Source organism: Electrophorus electricus, chromosome 16, assembly GCF_041902795.1.
Source record: "Electrophorus electricus isolate QZ-2024a chromosome 16, ASM4190279v1, whole genome shotgun sequence".
In the NCBI taxonomy this organism is placed as follows: domain Eukaryota; kingdom Metazoa; phylum Chordata; class Actinopteri; order Gymnotiformes; family Gymnotidae; genus Electrophorus; species Electrophorus electricus.
In genome coordinates, this window is record NC_137512.1 from 16,712,693 (window position 1) to 16,736,530 (window position 23,838).

Consider the following 23,838-nt stretch of genomic DNA (forward strand, 5'->3'; position numbering starts at 1 on the left):
AGTGGTGCAAGGAATACTGCCATCACAACATAAACAACACTGGCAACACCTGAGTTGAAACTGTTTAGTTTTTTTTCTCAATTTTTGTCATTGTAAAGTGACCTTGAGTCTGTGAAAGGCATTCTCATATATATATATATATATATATATATATATATATATATATATATATATATATAAAATAAATAAATTCTTATTATTATCTCTTCTCACACCACTTCTCTGACAGCACAGAGCAGGGTCACACCCCAATATGAGATATTAGTGTGGTCTCTAACCTGCATTTAAAGGCACATGGAGTTGGGAGGATGTGCTGTGTCCTTCGGTCCTCGCCTGCCTCTGTCCCACAGCCACACTTCTCATGTCTCCTCGCCTCTGCTTCACTTCTACTGCACAACTTGCTTCCTTCTGGTCCTGAGACTCTGCATTAAGTCTGCTTTTGTCTCCTGCCTCCCGAGTCCCGCTCTGCTCTGTTCTGCTCTCTCCTGGAGCATCATGGGAAGTCTCTTTGGCTGAGGGTGCAAGTGCTGCTCTAGACACTCCATCGTGACGTGCCATGGTGCTGCATCCCAGCCTTTCCTTCTCTTCATGTATTCGCATTGGCTTGCCTTTCTCTGCCCTTTTGTGCTCCTCTTCTCTCTCTCTTTGGCTCTCCAAGAAAATTCTCATCTTTTGAACTGCTGACGATGTCACCTCAGTAATTGTTTCCCTATTGTATTCTTTGAGGAGAACAGGCTGGTCTGAGGACCCGCTATGACAAGCTGCACCTCTGTAGCGTTTCCTTCCCCGAGACTCTACCTCTTCCTCTTTCCACCTCCTCCTTCTGCCCTGACCATTCACTCTGCGTTTTCTCATTGGCCCACTCGTCATTCTGGGTCTCTCTTCACCGAGCCACTGAATGGTGGTATTCTTCTTGGTTCTGGCTGACCAGATCTGTGTACCGTTTCCTTCTCTTGTTTTGACATTACTCACTTTGGCATCACTTGCACACACATCCGCATGGTGTTGAGCGCGTTTTCGTCGACCAAGGGGCCTTCCAACTTGTCTTTTCTTCTGTGTGTCTGCTGTTGGGCTGCGGCTCTGTTCTCTACTCTCTCTTCTGCGCTTCCTCTCTACAGGAGTTGGGAGGCTATTTAATGCTGACTCAAGCTTTACCTTGATGCTCTGGCTCCTGGTCATCCTTTGAGTTTCAAACTGCATCTCAAGGTTTCGCCCTCCATATAGCTTCCCCGGCTGTCCTTCTGACTGCTGCCTGGGGCAAGACAGTTTCTGTTGTCCCAGGATTGATGGGAACTGTAGTTGATTTTGGGCTTTATTGAGCATTGGTTGCAGCTGAGCGCAGGGTGTGAATATGTCTGAGGCATGTGTGCAGTGAGGACAGAATTCTGCCTGTGGTTGGTGATGGTGATCTGAATGTGGTCGGTGTACTTGCAGCTGCGTGTATGTGTTTGGAGTGTTGCTCCATGAGTTCGTGCTGGGGCCTGATTTGTGACCGTCTTCACTGACCCGAGCTTCATCAGAGTTACTGATGGCTGTGTAATGTTGTGATTGGTCCTGTGATGACTCCTCCTCAAAGTCTATGCCACACCCATCAATCTGTTGCTCAAATGTCCTCAAAAAGTTATCAAGGATATTGTTAAGCTCACCTTCAGGCTGCTGCTGAGAAACTTTGGGATCTATGGGTTTTATTGAGGAGTGCATGCTGGGATATGTTGTGTTTGAAACAGATGAAACATTGGGAATTGCTGTGTTCATAAAGCCATGCTGAGTGATTTGGTTTTCTGCAGGGACAGGAGGTAGAACGAGGAATCCAGGCATGATGTCATCTGTGAGCCAGTCCAGGAGCTGGGTGGGGTCTGGAACTGGTGGGAGGGATACAGTGTGCAATAGGGAGGGGACTGGAGGGCTTGTGGTATTCTGATTGGCCGGTGTCATTGTGCAGGAAGTGTGGGAAATAGAAGGAGATGGCAGAGGGTGTAAACGAGGACGGCCTCTTGGCCTTTTCACACGTGGAGAGTCATTCTAAGAGAAAAGAGACAGGGTCATTAAGAGTGCAGCTCAGTTGCACACAAAGTTAAGCCAGCTTGGCTATCTCTATGTCTGAGAGGCAGCACTACGATACTGCTGGTGTATTAAAGACTCCTTAACTAAGAATGCGTTAAGGCACCTACCTGTCTCTCACTGCCTGTGTGTGTGCCTCGCCTGCCTCTTTGCCTTGTTCTGCATCTGCCTCTCCTCTCTCCCACCTCATGCAATACCCATGTACCTCGGCGTCTTGGTAGCAGTCTGACGGGATCTTTCTCTGTTGGTCTGATGTGCAGCTTCCTGCCAACTCTACCCCCACCCTGCCCCCTACACATCAGCCCTGCCACGCACCCCACCCTTTTAAGAAGGTTCTGCCTCCGTCCATCTCTTGCTAACCTTTCTCTCACTGTCCCTCCACCTCTTGACCTCGCACTGCCTCTCCTCACTGATTCCTCTGCTCCAATTCCTCTCCTTGTCCTTGGACGACCACGTCTCCTTTTTCCTACATTCTGAGAGTGGGTAGGATCCAAAAAATGGCTGATGAAGCCAGGAATATTTCCATCAAACTGCTCATACCCATCCACAATGTCATCTCCATTAGCAGACAAACCACAGCCATCTGATTGTATTGCTTCCAGCTGCAAGCAGGTGTAGTGACAGGGAGGAGGCTGGGGAGAGGCAGAGATTGGGACTTGGGGATATGAGGGCTCGGAAGGGTAAAGGTAGATCTGAGCAACACAGGCAGGGTCACTCAATGTGTGACAGGCTTCTGCTGCAGGGGCGACGGACAGCACATCGCAAGTGTAGGGTCTCTTCCCTAGAGGGCTATGAACTCTTGGTACCATCAGTGTGACATCAGAGGTGTTGGAATAGACACAATGTCCTTGGCTGGTGGAGCATGTTGACTGGCCAATCAGACAAACAGTCTGGGAGCTTTGCTTAGGGTCTGAGCACATATGATCTGTTTGTGTCTCTTTCTCCTTCATCTCACTCCTGTCTTCTGTCTGAGAGCCACGTTCCCTTAGCCTCTCCATATCTCCTCCACTCATCCGTCTTTCCTGCTCACCCCTACCCCTCACCGTCTCTCCTTGTTGATCTTGCACTTGTACAGCATCCATCCACTCCATGCTTGTCCCTTTGCCTGCATATCGGCCATCTGGCTGCTGCTGAGGGAGCTTGATACCTAGTGACTCAGCTGCTGAGAGCACCTCCTCCCTGTCGTCATGTAGCTGACCCGAGTACAGCAAGCTGACCAGGCTGAGCAGCGTGCAGGCCTCCACAGCCTGGAGCTTGATTAGCCGCCTCTGCCCAGCTAGGGGTGGTGGCATGGTGGTGAGGGCTCCACAAAGCCAAGGACTGAAGGCAGAGAGCACGCAGCTGTGCACCGGAACCGACACGCCTGATGAACAGGGAAGACATGAGAGAGAGAGAGAGAGAGAGAGAGAGAGAAAAGCACAGAGAAAGGCAAGACAACAGATTTTTCACATCTAAACTGTCCATATCTGACAGAACATTTTCTATTTTCAACTCCAATACCTAACAGGACAGCTATAATAATTATTCACTCATGCATTATTTTACTACTTTGTATGTTAATGGTGTCATAACACATTTTGATGGCTTTTACAATTTCAAAAAATATAACAAATTCTGAATACTACTACTACTATTACAAATAATAATAATAATAATAATAATAATACAAGTTTGTCAGTTATATGCACATATTGGAAAGGCTAAACACATAGTCACATCAAATCATATATATCAAGATCAATACATGAAGAAACATTGCCTTTTAGCTTTGTTATATACTTAAAGGTACCATAGCCATCCCAGCACCCAATGTGATGTCACACATTTACAGCTATTCAACTGAGAGCTTAGTGTCAACAGGTTTTTGAGCAAATCCTGCAGAGAAACACCTGTTTAATTGTTTGGACCCTTTCTTGGTTGCAAAGGTGTAGTTTTTAGTAAAGGAGAAGGTGTTCTATAAGGTTGAAGCAATAAACATCAGACATCATGTGAATAGTGCTGCTTGAGTTTGTATTGTGTATTATACACCTGCCTCCAATAATCAATAATCAATAATCGCCAGCCAATCAGTTGACACCCGAATTCAGGTGGACTGACATGTAAGGTATAAAACAGATATGGGTACTTGTGTTGGTTCGTAAACATATTTTGTGTCTGTCTGCATTTTATATGTCTCACCTTGAGTTTGGAGAACAGCATCACAAAACTCAGCCCGGGTCTGCTGTCTCTGCAGCTGTTTCAACAGCAACGTCTCGAAGTGCAGCATTTCTGACGCGCGCAAACACACACACACACACACACACACACACACACACACACACACAAAAACAAAAAACAAAAAAAGAAAGATAGCTAACATACTAACAACAGAGACTGAAAGCGCTGTGTATTTTAACAAAGTGAAAAATCGGTACAGCGTAGTCTATGGTCACAATCATCAGCTAGAGAGTGAGCCAACACTTCACAGGCACATCAACTATAAGTTGATGTGATACTTCGTTTACATTAAATTGTTAAAATGTTATAATAACGGCACCCGAACGTAATTGCAGTTTATCGGATAACTATCTAGCTAAAAGCTGACTATAAGTTTAGTTCAGAGCCTGTGTGACCGGTGATGTACTCTGACAGCAAGTTAGCTAACGCTAGTTAGTTAGCAAGGCAGCAATGTGCGCGATCTGTGTAACAAAATAAAGAACTAGCCTTTTTGCTTTTCTTTGACACTTATAAACAATCAATCATCAGTTTATATTACATCAGGAAACATATAAACTAGATCAGTCACCTTTCTTATATTTTCTTTCTTCTGTGTGTCGGTGCTACTGCATTTTGAAGTTGGTTGCGCGGGCATTTCTGCACTTAACTACAAAGTTCTCGCGCTCTGCAGCTCGGTACACCGGAGCACGCGAGTTAGAATGCATAATTCACACGGCTCGATACAGCATATCACAGGTCTTTTAGCTGGGCAAAAAGATATCGACTTACGGTTCATAACAAGGTGCAACCATTAGCCCAATAATTCTACGTCTATGTATATTGACTTTATCGATAGTAACAACGTGGTTAGATTATTTAAGAGTTTACAAGTATATAGCAATTATAATATAAGCACGAGGGTAGATTCCAAAATCTTCAGGAAAAATATCTCTAAGCGAAGAATCTGGGATAAATACCTGCCGTAGAATTTTAGTTTTTTTTTAATCATTAACTGACTCAGCGGCCAAGTTCAGATTCACTTTCCAGTGGGAATGTGGCGGTACGTCAATCAACGGTTTGCGAGCCGCCAAGTAAACTACAAAGGTGTAGAAGAAGACGGATGGTTCCCTCGCTAACTCATTCACCAAATAGTGATCTTACCATTTTTCGGACACTACATTAAACACTTCTGCTTCATAAAATAAAATAAAAATACCGGCCTTTTCTTTCTGTCGCTTAAAGTCGAGCGCTCACAGCTTTGCGTGATGTCAAGTATTCTTGATATTCGAAGATTCCAGTTGTAATATAAATGTTTGGACACCGAAATAAACTATTAAAAGTTAATTGTGTTGTCTTTTCATCATTCATTCGAATGGTTCGCAATCTTAATGTTTTTTTTCGCGAGTTTAATAGCCAATTCACAAACTTGCTATCTATCGACACTACCCATTTCTTGTCAGAAAACAGTGTTACCTCTGGTAATGTTACCCGTGGTTGTTTTGATGCTTAGTATTCAAGTATTATTTCTCAGATACAAATGGAAAAGAGCTCGAACACGGATTACACGTCTAAAACATGTTTTGTTTACTCGTCGACGCAATCGATTTTAATGCATGATCGCTCAACTAAAGACGTATAAAACGTTAATCTATCGTTAGCAGTGGATCGTAATCCTGTTCATCGGGACCCACTGCTATGGTGCAGTTTCAACTAATTTATAGTTTCGACCTGATAACTGCTAATCCATCTGATTAAGATTTTGATCATTTGATGCATTTGATCAAGGCCCCGTTTCCCAAAAGCATCGTCATGTAAAGATAATTTTAAATAAGAGAAAGAGAGAGTGCAGTGTGAAGTTGGCCCTTCTGCTCTGCCAGCCTCCCTCTCTCTGCTGCAGGCCCTGGCACAGTCTCTGCCGTTGCTCCTGCTGACTCTTCCTCAGATACTGGTTCTGATTCAGGGGAAGCCAATGCCTGAGCACTATATAATTCAAAGCAGAAGCAATGAAGAGGGGAGGTCTATTAGAAGACCTCTCCCGAAGCACTGCATCCACGAGGGGTTACCATCTCTATGTCCCCATGGTGGTTTTCCCCAGATTTTGTCCCCTGTCCCATTAAGGTTTTTAAAGTTCCTTAAAATGTTAACAAAGTATTGCTTTGTTGAAAATAAAGACCAGATTTTACATTTATTAGACCAGAAATCATTAATTATATTTACCTACACACAATAACCCAACTAAATTATTTGACCTTCTACTTAAATATGTAATAATTTCGGACAAAATGTTGAAACATCTCTTTCTCACCAAAAGAAGTGTGAGCAGTTGTGCCTTTCGTGAGTCATGTTTGTTTTAGTGACAAAAGGCATTATGTGTGCTTCTACAGGGAAAAAAAGCAAAATGTCGCAAATAGCCCAATGTCTTTTACATCCAAATCTGCCTCGAGTAGGGTCTGGAGCTTGTTTTAATTGCACTAAGACTATACCCAGTTAGACCCTGACAATCGAACCATGTAAATGACATGATCATCTCTATAGGCGGGACTTTGAAAGAGTAACACAAAGGTTAACTATATTTAATGGTAACTAAACACGCTGCTTGGGTCTACAGCCTCTCTGTAGTTTGTTCCCTGTTTAGTTAAATGTGGGGCTTGCATTTCCAACAGCGATTCAAATTGGGATACCGACATGCGCGTTTTTCAAAAACGCAATATCAACATTTGTATTTCTCTGTGAGCGCCAAAGGGACGTCTTCATCATCTGAAGAAGACATTTGGTTCGACTTGTCCGAACCTGGCGGCGAAATTGCCACTAAAAATCGTAGTACTTAAGCGAAAAAATCCGCATCCACTCTGTAACGACATTTTAACGAAAGCGTAATGATTTCGCACATGCGACGTTCTGGCGGAATCAGGGGGAACTAAATCGACCGGGACAACGGAACTGCAGCTCCGCGCACGTAGGATCAACGGAACATCTCGGACACACCTAAGATCAGCTGATCAGGTCTGGTGCGTTTCCTGTGCATCCCACCCATTGATAAACGTCTTAGAGTCGCTGGGCTGTGTTTTTTTGGTTTCTCATAACAAGCGATCAAGAAGATACTACAGGTACTGACAAATCTGGATGTATGGTTATTTTTAACCTGCGTTGTTGTATGTCTAGGACGGATAAACGTACGGTGTTTCTGTCTGATGCGAAAACTGTTTACCGTATCAGAAATTGGCTAACTATCTAGCTAGCTTTTGATGACATGAGCTAGCTCCCAGCAGCATCGTTTCTTTCTAGACGATTCCATTACTAGCCACCTGCTTTTTAGCTGGCTGTCGTTAGCTGGGTAGGTCATTTTGCAGAGGAGACAAGTAAGTGAATGGCTTGGTTATTAATAAAGAGAGCACTTTTAATATTCGAGTTGAACTCCTAACAATATTTCAAACAGCACCTTTGTAAAAATGTATTATAATTAAAATGACAACGCGTGTTTCCTGGGTTAGCTATCGTTAGTTGTGTAGCTAACCGGCTAGTCATCTTTTTTAGCTGAGCTCGCTAACCTTCCCAGCTAAGCTAGCTTTCTCGCGTACTTCTATAACCAGTATAAGTAGTGTCCGTCTTCGCCCTTATCTGTTAATGTGCAGTTATACTTTTGTGAATCCTTAAGATGTGTCCGCTATAATTTGCTTAACGGTCATCAAAATTAGACTAAAATTGGACTGTTAGTTTAAAAACCATTAACGTTAGTTTGTAACCCTACTTTGGTTTGATATATTTGGAGTCTTTGTGGTATTCTGTTCAAATCCAAAATAATATGTTTAAACGGTAATTTTTTGCCTTAAGTACAGATTAAGGTTAGTCTTAGCCCTTTCATTTGAGAGCCACGCTAGTAAAACATTAATCCTTGTTCTTAAAAACTGGTTTGTAAACTGAGTTAGTTGCTGCTATTATATTTTTTTGGCAGCACAGTATTACCATTTCAAGTTAATCTGATTACAAATCACTATTTTTCTCAGGTTAGTGTAAATAAAGGTGATGTTATTACAATTTTCTGTCATTGCACCTAGAGTCTTGGTACACTCAAACACTTGTTTTGTATTTAGTTCAAACATTTAGATTTTTTTTTTTTTAGACAGGGTAAGGACTGAGGCATTTTTTATAAAAGATGGCTGAGACAGAAGAGCGGACTCCCCCTCAGATTGGGCCTGCGGTAGGTGGCACAATGTTGATCTGAACCAAAAAATGTTTAATCTTGACCCTTGGAATTGACTAAAGGTCCTGATTTTCAGCATGCTATCTGAAATTGAATGTTGTCTGTTGCACTCTTGTTTTGTGTTGCACCATGGTCCTGGAGGAACATTGTCTCATTTTTGTTGTGTACTTGTATATAGCTGAAATGACAATAAAACCTCTTTGAACTTTGAACTTGAATAGCTTAAAGTAACAATTTTGCAGAATTATACAAAGTAAAAAAACAACATTGATGTTATGTATGTAAATGTGACATTGTGTGTTGCAGCAATTCTTACTGAGTAACAAACTGGAAACAGCTATGTGGCTGTCGCGTCTCTTCACCGTCTACTGCTCCATCATGTTCATTCTTCCTCTGCTTGGGTTAGTAAACCATCTAATCTTCCTTGCCAAACCACTGAAGCTCTCTTTTTTTTTTTTTTTTCTCAAAAGGGGTATTTGATGTATACTCATTCATTGTTTGCATAATAGATTCTGACCTAAACAAATTAGACATATCAAACCATGAAATATTAAGGCCTGAGCCCTGTGAATTCTCTATAAAAGTCACACTGAAGTGATCTTATTCTCAGTAAGTGATTGCTGTACATGTTTCTCTCAGGCCTCTGGCAGCTGCTAATTTCTATCAGAGGGCTTTGTTGGCAAACGCCTTGACCAGCGCGCTGCGCCTGCACCAGAGGCTGCCTCGCTTCCAGCTCAGCCGAGCCTTTCTGACTCAGGCTTTGCAAGAGGACAGCTGCCATTATCTCCTGTACTCACTCATCCTAGTCAACTCCTACCCCATCACCAGTATCCTAATTTCGCCACTTCTCCCATTGGGTCACACCTTAGTATGTAATACGTGTTGCGTTTTGACCTTTTGGCCTCAGTGGCTGTAGAGGGAAGTAAATTCACTTGTGAGGTAAGAGTGAGTGAGAGAAAGGGAAAAAAAAAAAATCTGTCCTTAACAACAGTGTGCAGTGAGCATATTCCCTGTTTTCCTATTCTCGCTACTTCATGCCACCACTTATACTAAGAAAGTTCTTGATGTAAGTACTTCCACTCACCTCTTTGGGAAAAGCTTTTGTTCCTGCACTGCTTTTATTTTCATGTTTGTGGAATTTTGTGTGGTAAAATTCATTTTGATGGTATCAAATGCTTTTTTTCCTCAGACAATGGGACCTAACAGTCTCCAGTTTGTGAGGAACTTTCTAAACAAGCTCACAGCCAATCAGCAGAACATCCTCAAGTTCATTGCCTGCAATGAGATCTTCCTGATGCCTGCCACTGTCTTCATGCTCTTCAGGTACTTTTGACCCATGTTGATGTTTATTGAGATAGCAGTTCAACCATGTAGCCATTGATTCTGTTTAGTCTGTAATAAACGTAAGTATAGGCACATCATTACATTTTGGAGCTGAACACAAACTGGATGATTTTTAGCCTGACATTTTGCACCACAAATAAAATGTGTATAAATTTTAAGGAAGACTAAGATATGTGAAACACATTATATAAGTTTACACTTCAATGTTAAAAAGATCAGTGTGGTGTATTAACACAATGGAAACCCGTGCTGAAATCATTTAGCTTTGTCAGTAATAGATAAGCTGTTAACCATTACTTTGATGACAACTGAATATTTGTTTGTACTTTTATTTACTGTGAAGGGCAAATCTTACAAATTGAGTTAGTAGTGTATTATTTCATTTCAGACATGCACTGTAATAATTTGCAGTATCCTTCTAAGACCCCTTCAGATTGTTCTTAAGAGTGATCTCTGCTTGCTATTTGCAGTGGCCAGGGCAGTTTGCTGCAGCCCTTCATTTATTACCGCTTTCTCACATTGCGTTATGCCTCCAGGCGAAACCCCTACTGTCGGTAAGGGTTCCCTTTTTTCTGAACATGTTTCTATGTAGTGTGGACAACAGAGGGCATTCGAGATGCTCTGTTTGCTTTGGTTTGATGTGGGTGATCTTTCTCATCAGGACCCTTTTCACGGAGTTAAGGATTCTGTTGGAGCACTTTGTGATGAAGCCTGCCTGCCCTGCCTTCTTCAGGAGAATGTGCCTCAACAGCATTGCTTTCATTAGCCGCCTAGCGCCTACAGGAGTCTAACCACATCTTGTCTTCACCCTTTCAGTCACCAACATCCACCCTCCACAAACATTCACTGTACACACACACACTCCTACAAAGTGACTGGGTAGGAGGGAATTGATCCAAGGTAGATTCCTAAGCAGGCTGACGAAGTCTCTGAATGGCCGGAAGTAGATTTTCTACCGATCTCTTCTCCTGCGTAGAAAGCGGTTCCTATTTGGGAGTGATTCCACTGATCCAAATGGCTGCATCTGTACACACAGTGGAAAAGAGCAGCAACAGTAGACTCTAGATGACATGTCTTTGCACCCACGTGCATCATAAAGTTGGTACAGCTCTTTTCAGTGCTTTGGAAGAATTATTTAAATGGTCAACATGAATGTGTTCCTTCTTGGGCTAGGATTAATCACAAAATATTTAAGCTTGAGTTGGAATAAAAAAAATGACATGCATGTTAGATTCTCATCCAGGGAGAGTTAAAAAATATTTCTGTTTTTGGAATTGTATGGTATGGGATTACTTTAAATGTGGGTTAATTTTTAAAACAGTAGCAAGTTGGTTGTGATGACCTTTTAAACAATGGGAGAGAAGTTAGTTTGATCACTTATTAAAAGACCAATTAAGTTCAATTGTCCTGCTGGCTCTTTACCACCACTTTAACACCCCAGCCCCTCAGTAAATTGCTGGCAAAGGGTTCTTAAGCAAACTTTTTTTTTATAGCATGTCACCTTCATTTAACCACCCCATGTAAGTGAACAAAATTAAGATACTTTGATTTAAGCACCAATAAAATGTTGCAACATTACGGTGGCAACATACACACTGAGCTTTACTGGAAGCCTTTAAAGAGTTTCAAAGCACTCTCAAGTCCAAAAATTAATGCAGAAGACAAATAGAAAACCAGTGGTAGTGTTTATTTAGATGTCAAGTTTAAGGGGACTGTACATTATGAAATGTAGAAAGATACCACTGGAGTCAGTTCCATTAAAAAAAAATTAAAAAAACTTTGATTACCTACTGTACAAAATATGGTTTCAAGCATAAGAGCAGTCCTACAGGACTGCATTAAAAATATACATGGCGCACTAGATTTCACCATATCCCCCTCTGAAGGCTATGATGTCTGTTATTGAGTTACAAGAATATGCAACATTTCAAGACTGTACACTCTTAAGAGTCTGGAAAGTGAGCATAAGAATCCAGGCAGGTTTAATTGAACACCAGCTTCTCAGGTGGATCAATGAGAGACACTTGATGGTACCTACAGGAAAATGAACACAAGTTGTTCAAAACAGGATTTGAGTTTACAGAATATGTAAGTGCAGATCAGATGCAGTTCAACATACTTTGAGCTCTTGTATTTCTCCCTGACAGACTGCTGTGCATGCTGAGCAGCACTGAGGTAGGTCTGATGTAGATCTTGGATGCATGGCATGAGGTCATCCAACACATAGCCCGTCATATCAGCAAAAGCCTTTGACTAAAGCACAAAGGCATAGCCAGTAAGAACTACTGAAGGGTACATCTTAAAAGTACTAACTAATAATGCACATTTGATTAAGTTGAATCAATGTAGCCATTTTACAGCTTACCCATGAATCCCCTGTAATAGTGAAGTTTGCCAAAATAAAGGCTGCAGCAGCTGTTTGAGATGGAAGGTACTTCAGGAAAGGGTCCGAATCCACCAAACTCAATTCTCCAAGGAACTGGGGGGGGGGTGCACCAAAACTTAGCTTGTTAAAGAGATATATACATTTTGAAGTGACTTCACTCACCATTGACAAGCTCTCCACTCTGTTGCTGACACTCTGCCAGAGGAAGTATTGCGTGAGAAATTGGTTGATCGTTGGTGCCGCAAGATCAAATGAGAGAACTTTTAGCACCAAATGCTCCATTCTTAACACTTGTTTCTTTGTATAGGTGTCATCAGTGATGTAAACAAATTCTGCCACCTCTGGAGGGTAGATCTCCTCAAATTTCCTGCAGTGGAACAGTTACTGGTCAATGGAGCCAACTGAGTTGCAGAGGCAGACAGGCAAAAAGAAGGCAAACTTACGAAGCCAGCAGCATGGCTGCTGTGCCTACAAGCTGCAGCTTTCCCCTCAGCACAGACATGGCAGATAAGAAGCGATCAATGTAGTTCACAGCCAGGTGAAGCGTTTCATTCTGGAGCTTGTACTCCTCGCCCACCTCCACCAGCCAGTCTACCAGAATGGCCCGCATGCTGCTTGTGATGTCAGGCTGCTTCTTCATGTAGCCTGCCTTTGGCCTGCACTTAAGCTACAAAGCAAAAAAGGTACAGAAGAACAATGACATCTTCACAGGTATATGTTCCCTATAGCACATGCTTTCGTATTCAATACCACTCAACATACCTCCATCTCCCTCAAGTGAGTGTGAATTTCATCAGCATAATCAGTAACTTCATTTACATTTGCAAGCTTCTCCTCACCCTCAATCACTGACATATCCATGGGAGAATCTAGGAGAGGACATTAGGAAATAACCATAGCTGCATATACTTTTCTGTGAGCATGTTGGGCACTTGAGACCCAATTACATACCAGAACTGAGATCCATAGGCAAGTCAATCGTAGCAAGCGGCTGCCTTAACCGTGTTACAGTTGGGTTCAGTGGTAGTGGAGAGCAATCCATGGTGTCTTTTTTGGTGGATAATTGTTTCTTAGAGCAGGCACCATCAGGTTCATCAACATGAATCTGAAAGGCAGATTGTTGAACTGGGGGTTTCTCGCCATAGCTTCTGGAAGCGTCTTCTGACTTGCAAGCCACTGCTTGAGGTACAGAAACCTAGAAGTGAACATTTAAAAATAAATAAAACCCAAACAAGACAATCAAGCATAGAATACAAAAAGTAGAACTAGATTCAGCAAGTTAAGCTGCAACAAGTCACCCAAATTGGGATCCGAATTGACCTCCACCTAGTAGTTATCAGATGGGTTCATGATTAAATTACAAGTCACAATACACGTCACAAATGTTCAAACAGATAGGCTCACTGCAGTAATTTAAGGCCAATAAATTTCACTGCAGCCAATAAAATGGCGGCTACGTAGAAGGGAATATAATCGGGCATTTAAAAACGGGTTAGCTAGCTACCCAGTCGAGGTTCAAGGACGATCTAACGTGGCTTGTTAGTACAGCAATAAACAGATTTCGGTGACAACACGTGAACGAAAGTTATGTCTTCTTATGGCTAAACAGAGTTGGCTAATACTAGCAGCCATACACTTGCGAGACCAACGTTAGCCAAAAGCTAATGCAGAGTCGATTTAGGAAAGTTAGTTATAATTGGCTAGTCACACACTAGTGGAGATTCTTTGAAGAGATCCGATTTACAACTCCACCATTTATTTAGATGTTCATGCATAACACGAGATTAACGTTTGTCTGTGAACCCAACCATGCCGCGTAAGGTGAAGCAGCTAGCAAGCTAGCCAACAACCAACCTGTTTTGTGCCGCGCAGAACTGGGTGTCGGCGTGAATTGTTCTCCAGAGCCCCCAGAACAGTTCTGTTTGCTGGTTTAGGGTTAACATTTTCCTGATTTTCAAGTCTGAACTTATTTGCACCACGTAACCTTGCAAGCATGTTTTCTTGGCTTTGGTATTCAGTTTCCAACCCACCAACCGCGCTTCCTTGACTGAGTGATGACATTCCAAATCAATTGAACAACAACAAAAAAACAAAAACAAAAAAAAAATCGCCCTGCAAAAAGATCGCTGGTTAGTAATGAATTGGTAACCGGAGAAAGCAAATAACTAGGTTAGTTAGCATCAAACCAACATACCAGGGATTTACAGATGTGCGCTGTTGCTAGCCAGACAAAATAAGCCTACTGGCAGCGTTTTACGAATAGGTCAGATGTAAATAATGCAAAACAAAACCGAAAATATTGCCTAATCTACACTTAAAATACCATTTTGCACGCAAATCCTCAACACGCCATGGCTATCATAAAACCCAAGCACCACATTTCACAACTGGGACCACTACCTTGTTTTTCAGACCGTGCTATGATATTGTTGCTGGCGCAGTTCAAGTAGCCCGCGACTATTGAAACTATCCAATCAGAATTTAGCAATGCCATGCGTCATTACTATCTACGGCAATCTCGAATGGCCATACTTAATCACAAACGCGTTACGCAAACCGTTGGGAATTCGAAGAGTTCACTTCATTGGCTTGAAAAAAATTTAAAACTGAAATGATGAAGAGGTAAGGTATGATTAAGCGATACAAAATAAACACAATATTTATATTTTCAATTTCTTGAAGCATTTATAGATTAATTTTTCTCCTCCCACTCTCTCTCTAGACACACAAATACACTGTGTACTATAGTAAAAGCTGTAGATACTTCAAACTATTGAACATTTTTGGACGCTTGGAAGAGTTTGGAACATTTTAGGTTAATTCACATAAACCCACAAAACCCACACCTGACCGATTTAATTAATTTATTAGACTATAAATACAAGTTGTATTATACAAAGGAAACTCTGGGAAAAAAAACAATAACAATAAAAAAGACAGTATTAGTATATTAGTATCCCATGATCATTACATCATTACAAGAAAACTATGATAGTTTTATTAAAGATTTGTTGCTTTTATGCATGAAAGTATGCTGCTATGGAAAAAATTGGCCTATTAAAGAAAAAAGTAAAAAATAAAAAGGTGAAAATAGCCAACTTTCTTTTGCTTTGCTTTTCCTAAGCATCATTGAAAAAATCAATCAGAGAATTCAGATCATAGTTATCTAATATTTCAAGGAGCTGTGAAACCTTAGTTTTGACATTTTGTCCTTTAAATTTGAACTTGTCAATGAAGAGGTCAGTTATCATTCCTGTGGGCAGACAAAACTGGGTCAATCAATCAATTAATCTGAAAGACAGTAAAGTTATAAAGTCATAAAATCAATCAATCAATCAATCAATCAATCAATCTATCTATCTATCTATCTATCTATCTATCTATCTATCTATCTATCTATCTATCATATTTATTTAAAAATTATTTAAAAGTTACAGTGGAAAAGTCATACACGTGATATAGTAATAATATGAATTTCTACTAATATAATTTGGTATTTAATAGATTATGTAAATGTAAGGACTGCATAGTGTACAAGGGCCCTGCTTACCATATAGTCTTTCAAGGTGGGCAGGCTGTTTCTTGTATTCTTCTAGGAGACGAGCAGACTCATCAAGTATACTGCGATATTCTGGAATAAGGAAATCTGCATTTCCTTCATGTACTTGCAGCTCCTGTAAAACACACGCATGCACGTACACAATATATTGTACATCCAGTAAGCTTGAATTAGGCATAAACACTGGTTTTAGAAAACCTCACCTCAACACTTAAATTCTTACCTTCAAAGCATCAATAAGCTGAACCTTTTTGGCCAGTAGCAGCTGATACTCAAGCTTAGGATGAATCATTTTCAGTGTATGGCTTACTGAGTCTTCATTCACCTCTAAAATAAGGCAAATAGATACAAGTTTACAGTGGCAAATTCTGTAAACTGATAACAAGATAGCTATATTATTTAGCCATAAAACAACATAAAAACAAACACCCCCCATTGTTTTGATATTGGGAATCTGAATGTAGGTGAATATAAACTGTGAATCCTGTGAATATAAACTCACCATAGGAAATGTTCAGATTGATTTTGCGTTTGGTAGCCTCCTTAGAGAGGACATCCTTGAGTATGGATATAGTCGAAATGTTATCTGATCTGAAGTTCCCTTCACCTTTGCTGAAAAAAGCCATTAAAAACCTCTACAGTTACATAAAATTATGTTCATACACTAATTACCGAATTGCAAATTTACACAGACAAAGTGTTAAGTCTCCATCCACTGCTGTAACAAGTGTACTTGAACACACTTTCATTTTTCTGCATGCTTAACACAAAAATTGGCCATAATTTAATAAATTCTATTATCTTGATAGCAAAGCCCCTGGTCTCACCAGTAGATGGCTTCAAGCTGTGTTCCCAGAAAGGTGTTTTGAAAATAATAAGTGATGTTTTCCCCTGCAGGGGTTTTCTCTGGCACCTCAGGCAGGCAGAACACGACCCACGAGTGGATCTCCGCAAAGCTGAACTGGCCCACCAGCCTCAGGATGTTCATGGGTCTGGATACAAGAAGCATCGATAAAAGGAAATTCACTGTAATCAGCGTTACAGTATTGATTTATTTAATAAAATCACCTGTCCTGGTTGATGCTATGGGTCCTCTGGTGGAGGGACAGTGGCTTGATCTGGTACTGACGCACTTGGCAGGTTTTGGGCTGTAGCCGAGGGGTTATGTAGGCCTGAAGTGTACCATACTGACCCTCAATTGACCTCACCTGGAAATCAAAGTAAACTTAAGAGAAATTCATATGATGGCATTGGAAAATCCTTCAGCATGATGTGGAAGGGATGGGAAGTTCAGCAAACAGAACTGAATTGAGCTAAATAGAAAAACAGGCATCTGCCATTCAGTCCCATTGTGTGATGTTGTGAACGAGGCTTTTTGCTTACTGTAATGGAAAGAGGGCTGCTATATGAAGCAGGAGCTAGTCATGAACCTGCATGTTGATCTCCAGAAGATCACATTCTCCTCTAAGCACACCGATAGACCCAACAACAGATGAAATAGTCGCATTGTGTATATCTGAGGGGGCCTTTAACCAACAACACTGGTGGCTCTATCGTACATGAGCCACTTAATTCCACTTAATCCTGTTTTTTAAATTAAATTTAAGACAAGAAGCATTGCTCTCCTTTCAAGTATGATGATCATTATCAGTTACCTTCAGTTCCAATCTTGTGGTATTCGCCTGGCATCTGTAGGTGGCAAGGAGGAAATTCCCATTTGGCTATAGAGGAAAGTGTGGCAGACAGGAATGCTGATTTGAATTCTTCTTGCTTTATTGCAGTGTCACAAGGTTTGGGTTTGCTCTGTGGTGCTGCCACGATTAGTCCCTCCCAGCTTCCATCTTCCATGTTTTCCCTGTCGTGTGTATTTTAGTTCCATGCTATAGTTTCGTTTTTTTCCGCCCCTCGTTTGATTGCTTACACCTGTCCCTCATTTCTACCTTGTTAAGTTCATGTATTTAAACCCTGTTGTGTTCCCTGTGTCTTGGTTGTTCATTGTTTATTTGAATGGTTGTGTTTCTTTGAATCTGTGCATTTATGCTTATTTGAATGCGTGTGCTAGGTTGATTGTGTTTGATTGGTTTAATGTCTGAATGTTTTTGAAAGCCCATCTCTGTACCCCATAAGTTTGTACTCCGTGTGTCTTAGCCTTCGTGTTTCTTAGCCCCGAGTTTTTCCTTGTATGTGTTATAGCTCGTTTCTCCTGTTTTGCTTTCGTGTGTTTTGGTTGATCATGTATCCCCATGCTCTTCGTGTTGGTAATATGACCCTGGACTACTACAACGACTCTGATTTTGGATTTGCCCATAATAAATCTTGCTCTCTCGCTGGGTCCTTGTTAGGCTGTTCATTCTGTAATGGTGAGCGGTGAGGAGGCGGACGTATGTGCAGAGAACAGCGAGCTTTATTATGGGCAAATCCAAAATCAGAGTCGTCGTCGTAGTAGTCCAGGGTCATAAGGTAGAAACGAGGGACAGGGAAAACAAAACTATGGCATGGAACTAGAATACACAAGACAGGGAAAATATGGAAGAGGGAAGCTGGGAGGAACTAATTGTGACAGGTGCATTATGAATGATTGAGCACACAGCTGTGAAGTTTTACCTCTGAATCACATTCACTGAAGCTAACCACTGCAGAGTTCTTATCCACATCCAGTAGGTCTATAGGGACATCACTCTGAGTACAAAAACAAATGTATCAAAAATATTACACCAATGGGACTCACATAACTTGCCAATAACACCAAATGTATAACTAAGATGTTGTAAAAAAAAGTTTTTGGTTTTTTTTATGTTCATTTAAGAGAGACCATAAAGGTACCATTTCACACCCATTTGAAGTTCAGTTAAGCTATCTAAGGCTCTCCTCTCTGACTTTTCTGAGATTCTTGTGTGCTCTGACCTTTATGATCTCTTTCTGGGCCTTTCTGAATGGCTGGGCACTCTGACCTGGAGTAGCAGGTTATCAATGGCAGTCTGCACCTCCAGTGTGAGGGTGTAGCTGGCATCGTCCTGGCACAGCGTGAACCTGTCATTGATGCTAAACAGGGGCACAGCGGACACGGCCGTGCTGGACTGAGCACTCTGCTGGTACTTCTCACGACCCTGCATGACCTTCACCTGCAGCTGCTCCAGCTCCGCCCTGCCAGCAATGTATACCTCAGCCTACCAGACAATGACAGATCCTTCCAGAAGTGATAGATAGGATGCACTCAATGTACATTTAACAGCAAATGGTACATTTTTAGGGAAGTTCAGGTTGTACTACATATAATGATGATATAATTTAAGTTATAAGATACCCAATAGAACCCTTGATTAGATTTTGATCATTTCTATTATTCATCCAGGAGCTGATTTCAATTTCTAACTTAATTCAAAGTCTAACTCTAATTATAGGCCTATGAATCAAATGTATAGAACTCATTTTTATGCAAATCACTCAGTTTACATAGTAATTGGCGCTAAAATGTCTTGCTATATGTATAAGTGTTTTGAAGCACTCCTGCTGCTGTTTGAATCCACAATGTAAGAGCTGTAATGTAAGAGCTGGGAACTGATCTGGCATGGCTGGCACGGAGTATGCACCCTACCTGAGTGCAGCTACCTTGGCCTGGGTCTCTCGGCTCATCTTAACTTCGTCGCCTGGCCCAGCCTCCATCTGCTGCGGCTCTGTGGTTAGGCCTGACACCCAACCTACCTCACAGGACACAGCACATCAGGAGCAGGGCATGAGGGCCAAGCTAGAGTATTTGTCCTCAAATGGTCAGGTCAGCTCTAAACAAACATGCCTGACAGTTCAGCTAAAACAAACAAACTGCTATTTTATGGCTGAGCAAAAACATTGCAAAGCCTCTGAGATGTGCTTGCTTACCTGTGTATGTTGCTGTTAGGATCTCATCATATGACTCCTTACCCACACATCCCCCCTGAATTGATGTGACACTTTCAGACAAAACCTTGTCAAGACATAGTAATACAGATTAGTGAGCACATAACATAGTCAGGCTGCTAAAGCAGATCTGAACTGGTTCCCATTTCTCTGCCACACATACATGCTCAAAACGTAGTGTTGGTTCATTGGAGCTGTCCAATCCATACACCTCTACTGTCCCGTCATCTCGACCAATCAGAATGTCTTTCACACCATCGCCAAAAATGTCAAACGTGTCGATGCACAACACACCTAGAAGGCCATGATGAGCAAGTAGTTGTCCTGAGCCTGATGAGCCTACAAATTGATTTTACGTTTTGAAACTATGGTAATATGTGTAAAACTACAAAAGAGTTTCATACCTCCTTTTTTCTTCTCATTATCCACCTCCCATTTAGAGACTGGAGCTGAACTGGTGAACTGCACCAGTCCTAGTTTCCCATCTGCAGTTCCATAAAGCACCTCCTCTCCATCCTTACCTAGACACGAAGGAAACATTAACACAAGCGTTGTTCCCAAGTATTACACATGCTTCAGATTTCCAGATTTCAGACATAAAAACACATTTATACAGGCAAAGCCATGATAGTGACAAACAAGTTCCATGCTGGAAACATAGTTTAATACACACCTCCATCTCTATTGTGAAGCCCTAGAACAGATGGGGGTCCAGGAACCTTAACATCATACAACAGCTCAGAGCCCTTTGAGGAATAACAGAGTAAGTGAGAGTCACTCAGATAAAGGCTCGAAACTGAAGTTCTTAATAATTTGCCAATTTATTATAATAAACTCAGCAACCACTTCATTGGAAACTTGCCTACACTCACTGACCTCTTCATTAGAGTACACCTATCTTATTAATACTTTATAGGTGTCCAATTACAGACTGTGGCCCACAATTTTCAAATTTGTCACCCATCCTCTACCCTCTTAATGATTGGTCACCACTTCTGACCAGATAATTTGAGTAGCGGATCGCAACATGGTAATGGCATGGTAGGGAGTGTTGAGCTGGTACAAGTTCAAGTTCATCAGGTATAGCTGTGGCTGGTGAGTGTAAGTGTATAACAAGGTCTGAACTAAACAAAAAAATTAAAAATACATAGATGAAAGAAGGACAACTTTGTTTCACAGGGAACGCTTCACCAGAAAACCCTTAAATATTTTAGAATTATTCATTATGGGTGCCTGTTAGGGCAAGTTTTGCAAAACGTTTAACTGGCTACACTGGCTATCATTTAAATGGCATATATATACATTTTGAACATAGGGCTTTATTACCTGTAGCATTCGAAGTATCCTGTCCTGGCAGGCTAGAACAGGCACTGTGCGGCCCACTCTCTCCACAGGTAAACACACTATGTCATTGATCTTGTCACCTGACAGATAATAGTCCTGGTCTTTGCAGTCATAGTAGTGGTTGTAAATGTAACTGGCACAGATAAAAAGGTCTGCCCCAGAAACATGCCTGCCAATGATTGTTTAAATGTCAATATTTGTGTCAGAGGCAATTCCACACTGAATTCTATGGCAAATGATGATGAAAGAATGCTAACTCACATGGCATTGATGCTTTCTGTTAGATTGGCCTCAAAGGAGAGGAACTGTTTGCCTTTTTTAGTGTAGCCTCTGACCTCAGAGCCAGAACACACAAAGATCTTCTCTTGTGGGGTGCCCAAAGCCCCACCCAGCTCCAGCCTAGAGATCTTCTGCCCTGGGAGACTTTTGAACACAGGCTGGAAAAAAAAAAAACATATTCAGGAAGGAATCTTTAATGCAAAGTACTGAGTGCTCATTGCAACATCTGACATAACCGAATATGATTGAGGAGAGTGAATGCATGGGTGCGGGATTTTAATACACACGACGGCCTCTCCCTTTTTCATCCCAAAGCAATTCACTACACCGTCGTGATCAGCCACAGCAACCTAAACGTAATACAGAACAAAGAACAACACGTGATATTTAAGGGAAATCTGAGATTAATAATTTTCTCATCGTCTAAATAGCTAACTCTATTGATCTGTTTTTTTTTCCGTAGGTTAAATAAAAAAAAGAAATGACCTTTTGTGTTGCTTTTCGTCCCACTGCAGGTAAAAGCTTCATAGTTTTCTGAGAAGTTACCCCAACCTTGGAAGAGAACGAGTGCAGTAGTATGTAACTAGTTAGTCAACTTTATTTCATCATTAGTTGCTCTGCAGTTGTATCTTGCAAACTCACAGTGCACACTAAAATCTTGCATGTGCGAATAGTTTTACCTGTAGATAATCAATATGGTTTAAATTAAGATCCATCTTCTTCCTTGAAAAAGCAGAATCCAGTTGCTTACTAACGTTATCGTAACCGGTAGCTTCAGAACGGCGTTGAGCTGCAGTCTGGCGATAGTTTATGCATTTACTGTTTTTGTTTACGAGTATAAAACAGAATGACACGTTGTCCCAAATGAGTGGATTAACTCGGGGATTACTTGGGTGTTGATGATGACTGTTCCTTGCAGGTCTGCTAGCTAGCTAGCTAGTTTAGACGCATCTAGCTAGCTAGGTAACTAGATAGCAAGTAAGCTAACTCGCTATTGATATAGCCAAGACAACTAGCTAGTTAGCTAGAGAGTTGTCCGTTTAGATATAATGAAATTCAGATTCGTACGACTAGTCTAGCAAAAAGGCTTGATAAAGCAAAAACTAAATTATTATTATTATCATCATTATTCACTAGCATGCAAACGCTTCCTCTAACACGCCATATTTGATAGTCACAGACACATACATGGTTTCCATGGAGACAAGATACGGTCAACTCAGACAACACTTGCTCTTGTGGGTTGGTTTTAAAGCACATTTTATGATAAAAGCCTAGAGAAAAGAATTAGGCCATTATGCACGATAATGCAAATTCATAATTTTTAATTGTATATTTTTTTAATCTTATGGTAAGGCTAAGCATTCATTAAACGTAAGGGACAAGGTGTTTTGTCACGTCATCATCAGACAAAAGGTTTTCGGCAGAGGGCTTTTTCTTGTATTTATTCGATGAGTGTTTTGTTAGTTCTGACATCTCACGAAACAAATTAACTTCTTGAGAGATGCCACAAAATTCATGACTATGTTAGTCTTAAAGATAACGCACCACAGCGTCTTGCTTCCTACCAAAACAATCATTACCTGTTTTGATATTCATTAGATTTTCCCCTCTGCACGTTGGGACTTGAGCTGCTGAGAATGAAGGCATGCACGTGTGCGCGCTTGCACGTTAACCAGTGGATAAATCAGGGGAGTGAATGTCCTTCAGCGACAGGGGGAAGGGAGGGGTCAGCAGCTGTAGTGAGAGGCTTTCAACAAGCAACATAATTCTCATTCTGCATGCAGCATAAACGACACAAGACCAGGGTCCTCGAGGATAAGAATTCAATAGGTTTCAAGGTGAAATTCACTGAAGGCTGTCATGACTGTCCGAGACAGTTCCAAATGCTAAAACCTAGAATGTTACATATCAAATTGCATGCCTGGAGAACCCCATGAAAATGCCTGGCCCAAAGCGGTTCCTGCTGGCCTCCACCTCTATGCTCCTTCAAGTGGGATGGGGCTGGAACTTGACTGTGTGTCTGGGGCTTCTTGCACTTCTCCTGCTTCTGATGGGGGGTTTTGCTGTGGGCCTTACTCAAGCAGTCGAGAAACCCGGTGGGCGGCAGCTCCTTCCAGCTTTGCCGCTCTTTAAGAGATCCTCACTTCGGATCCTGCAGGAGTCAGGAGTTGTGAGGATGGCAGTGAATGAGACACACAGAGAATTCCATAGATTGCTGTCATTGCCAAGAGAGGCACTTGACAAAAGTGGAACTCTCACTGGACTCTTTAATTATTTGGAGGGACTGGAAAAATTGGGTAAGGTTCTGTGATTACTTCCAACTGTAAACCAGATAGCAAGTCTAACATGGGCAAGATTTTGAATTTGACTTTTTAAAAATGTGCATTTCATTGTGTGCATTTTCTGTCACAGTGATCTCTTAGACTCTGGCCTAATGTACTAGGATTTCTTCCATGAAGATCCCCAAGCACTATTATAATTTGCTCTGGACAAGAGTGACTGGGCATGATGAATTCTGTATGAGTGTCTGATGAATACGGAATACTGAATTTAATTTAATTTATGAAGGAA

The 23,838-nt window shown here is 41.4% G+C and overlaps 4 protein-coding genes across 8 annotated transcripts; 1 reads left to right on the forward strand and 3 right to left on the reverse strand.

The window, feature by feature from the left end:
- Positions 1–273: 273 nt before the first annotated feature.
- On the reverse strand, positions 274–4,915 carry LOC145651655 (uncharacterized). Its single transcript, XM_081698630.1, has 4 exons — positions 4,847–4,915; positions 4,240–4,329; positions 2,172–3,424; positions 274–2,022 (listed from the first exon to the last, which is right to left on the reverse strand). Exons 2-4 carry the CDS (start codon positions 4,325–4,327, stop codon positions 274–276), a joined length of 3,090 nt encoding a protein of 1,029 aa, XP_081554756.1. The 5' UTR covers positions 4,328–4,329; positions 4,847–4,915.
- Positions 4,916–7,151: 2,236 nt separating this feature from the next.
- tmem33 (transmembrane protein 33) lies at positions 7,152–11,393 on the forward strand. 3 transcript variants are annotated; one of them, XM_081698946.1, is made up of 8 exons: positions 7,152–7,260; positions 8,378–8,455; positions 8,765–8,859; positions 9,098–9,285; positions 9,457–9,524; positions 9,648–9,781; positions 10,273–10,356; positions 10,464–11,393. In XM_081698946.1, exons 2-8 carry the CDS (start codon positions 8,411–8,413, stop codon positions 10,591–10,593), a joined length of 744 nt encoding a protein of 247 aa, XP_081555072.1. In that variant the 5' UTR covers positions 7,152–7,260; positions 8,378–8,410; the 3' UTR covers positions 10,594–11,393. The 3 variants fall into 3 exon arrangements, with proteins under 3 accessions (XP_081555072.1, XP_026855177.1, XP_026855178.1); XM_026999376.3 differs by having other exon boundaries at positions 7,206–7,364; XM_026999377.3 differs by lacking the exon at positions 7,152–7,260 and adding an exon at positions 7,428–7,616.
- Positions 11,394–11,695: 302 nt separating this feature from the next.
- On the reverse strand, positions 11,696–14,625 carry ccna2 (cyclin A2). Of its 2 annotated transcripts, none has more exons than XM_081698945.1 (9): positions 14,589–14,625; positions 14,043–14,300; positions 13,140–13,383; positions 12,951–13,057; positions 12,632–12,855; positions 12,351–12,555; positions 12,168–12,281; positions 11,922–12,055; positions 11,696–11,836 (listed from the first exon to the last, which is right to left on the reverse strand). In XM_081698945.1, the coding sequence occupies exons 2-9, from the start codon at positions 14,247–14,249 to the stop codon at positions 11,785–11,787; spliced, it is 1,287 nt and encodes a 428-aa protein (XP_081555071.1). In that variant the 5' UTR covers positions 14,250–14,300; positions 14,589–14,625; the 3' UTR covers positions 11,696–11,784. The 2 variants fall into 2 exon arrangements, with proteins under 2 accessions (XP_081555071.1, XP_026855176.2); XM_026999375.3 differs by lacking the exon at positions 14,589–14,625 and adding an exon at positions 14,383–14,587.
- Positions 14,626–15,037: 412 nt separating this feature from the next.
- bbs7 (Bardet-Biedl syndrome 7) lies at positions 15,038–22,484 on the reverse strand. Of its 2 annotated transcripts, none has more exons than XM_026999374.3 (19): positions 21,945–22,472; positions 21,751–21,816; positions 21,552–21,614; positions 21,247–21,422; positions 20,968–21,154; positions 20,315–20,387; positions 20,046–20,162; positions 19,805–19,935; positions 19,624–19,708; positions 19,343–19,445; positions 18,699–18,891; positions 18,352–18,426; positions 17,403–17,468; positions 16,816–16,955; positions 16,575–16,739; positions 16,250–16,359; positions 15,971–16,074; positions 15,739–15,862; positions 15,038–15,441 (listed from the first exon to the last, which is right to left on the reverse strand). In XM_026999374.3, exons 1-19 carry the CDS (start codon positions 21,978–21,980, stop codon positions 15,308–15,310), a joined length of 2,148 nt encoding a protein of 715 aa, XP_026855175.1. In that variant the 5' UTR covers positions 21,981–22,472; the 3' UTR covers positions 15,038–15,307. The 2 variants fall into 2 exon arrangements, with proteins under 2 accessions (XP_026855175.1, XP_081555070.1); XM_081698944.1 differs by having other exon boundaries at positions 15,340–15,479; positions 21,945–22,484.
- Positions 22,485–23,838: the final 1,354 nt, after the last annotated feature.

Bases quoted from the DNA above. Each gene is read 5' to 3' on its own strand.
- ccna2 (XM_081698945.1), bottom strand. From the start codon at position 14,249: ATGTCATCACTCAGTCAAGGAAGCGCGGTTGGTGGGTTGGAAACTGAA. The intron at 13,384-14,042 runs GTTGGTTGTTGG...GTTCACTTCTAG, and splicing joins TTCTGCGCGGCACAAAACAG to GTTTCTGTACCTCAAGCAGT. The intron at 12,282-12,350 runs GTGAGTGAAGTC...CCCCCCCCCCAG, and splicing joins GAGTGGAGAGCTTGTCAATG to TTCCTTGGAGAATTGAGTTT.
- LOC145651655 (XM_081698630.1), bottom strand. From the start codon at position 4,327: ATGCTGCACTTCGAGACGTTGCTGTTGAAACAGCTGCAGAGACAGCAG. The intron at 3,425-4,239 runs GTGAGACATATA...CCTGTTCATCAG, and splicing joins TGCTGTTCTCCAAACTCAAG to GCGTGTCGGTTCCGGTGCAC. The intron at 2,023-2,171 runs GTAGGTGCCTTA...CTTTTCTCTTAG, and splicing joins ACACAGGCAGTGAGAGACAG to AATGACTCTCCACGTGTGAA.
- tmem33 (XM_081698946.1), top strand. From the start codon at position 8,411: ATGGCTGAGACAGAAGAGCGGACTCCCCCTCAGATTGGGCCTGCG. The intron at 9,286-9,456 runs GTATCCTAATTT...AACAGTGTGCAG, and splicing joins CAACTCCTACCCCATCACCA to TGAGCATATTCCCTGTTTTC. The intron at 9,782-10,272 runs GTACTTTTGACC...TGCTATTTGCAG, and splicing joins ACTGTCTTCATGCTCTTCAG to TGGCCAGGGCAGTTTGCTGC.
- bbs7 (XM_026999374.3), bottom strand. From the start codon at position 21,980: ATGGATCTTAATTTAAACCATATTGATTATCTACAG. The intron at 19,936-20,045 runs GTATGAAACTCT...ATGGCCTTCTAG, and splicing joins TAATGAGAAGAAAAAAGGAG to GTGTGTTGTGCATCGACACG. The intron at 16,360-16,574 runs GTGAGACCAGGG...GGCTTTTTTCAG, and splicing joins CAGCTTGAAGCCATCTACTG to CAAAGGTGAAGGGAACTTCA.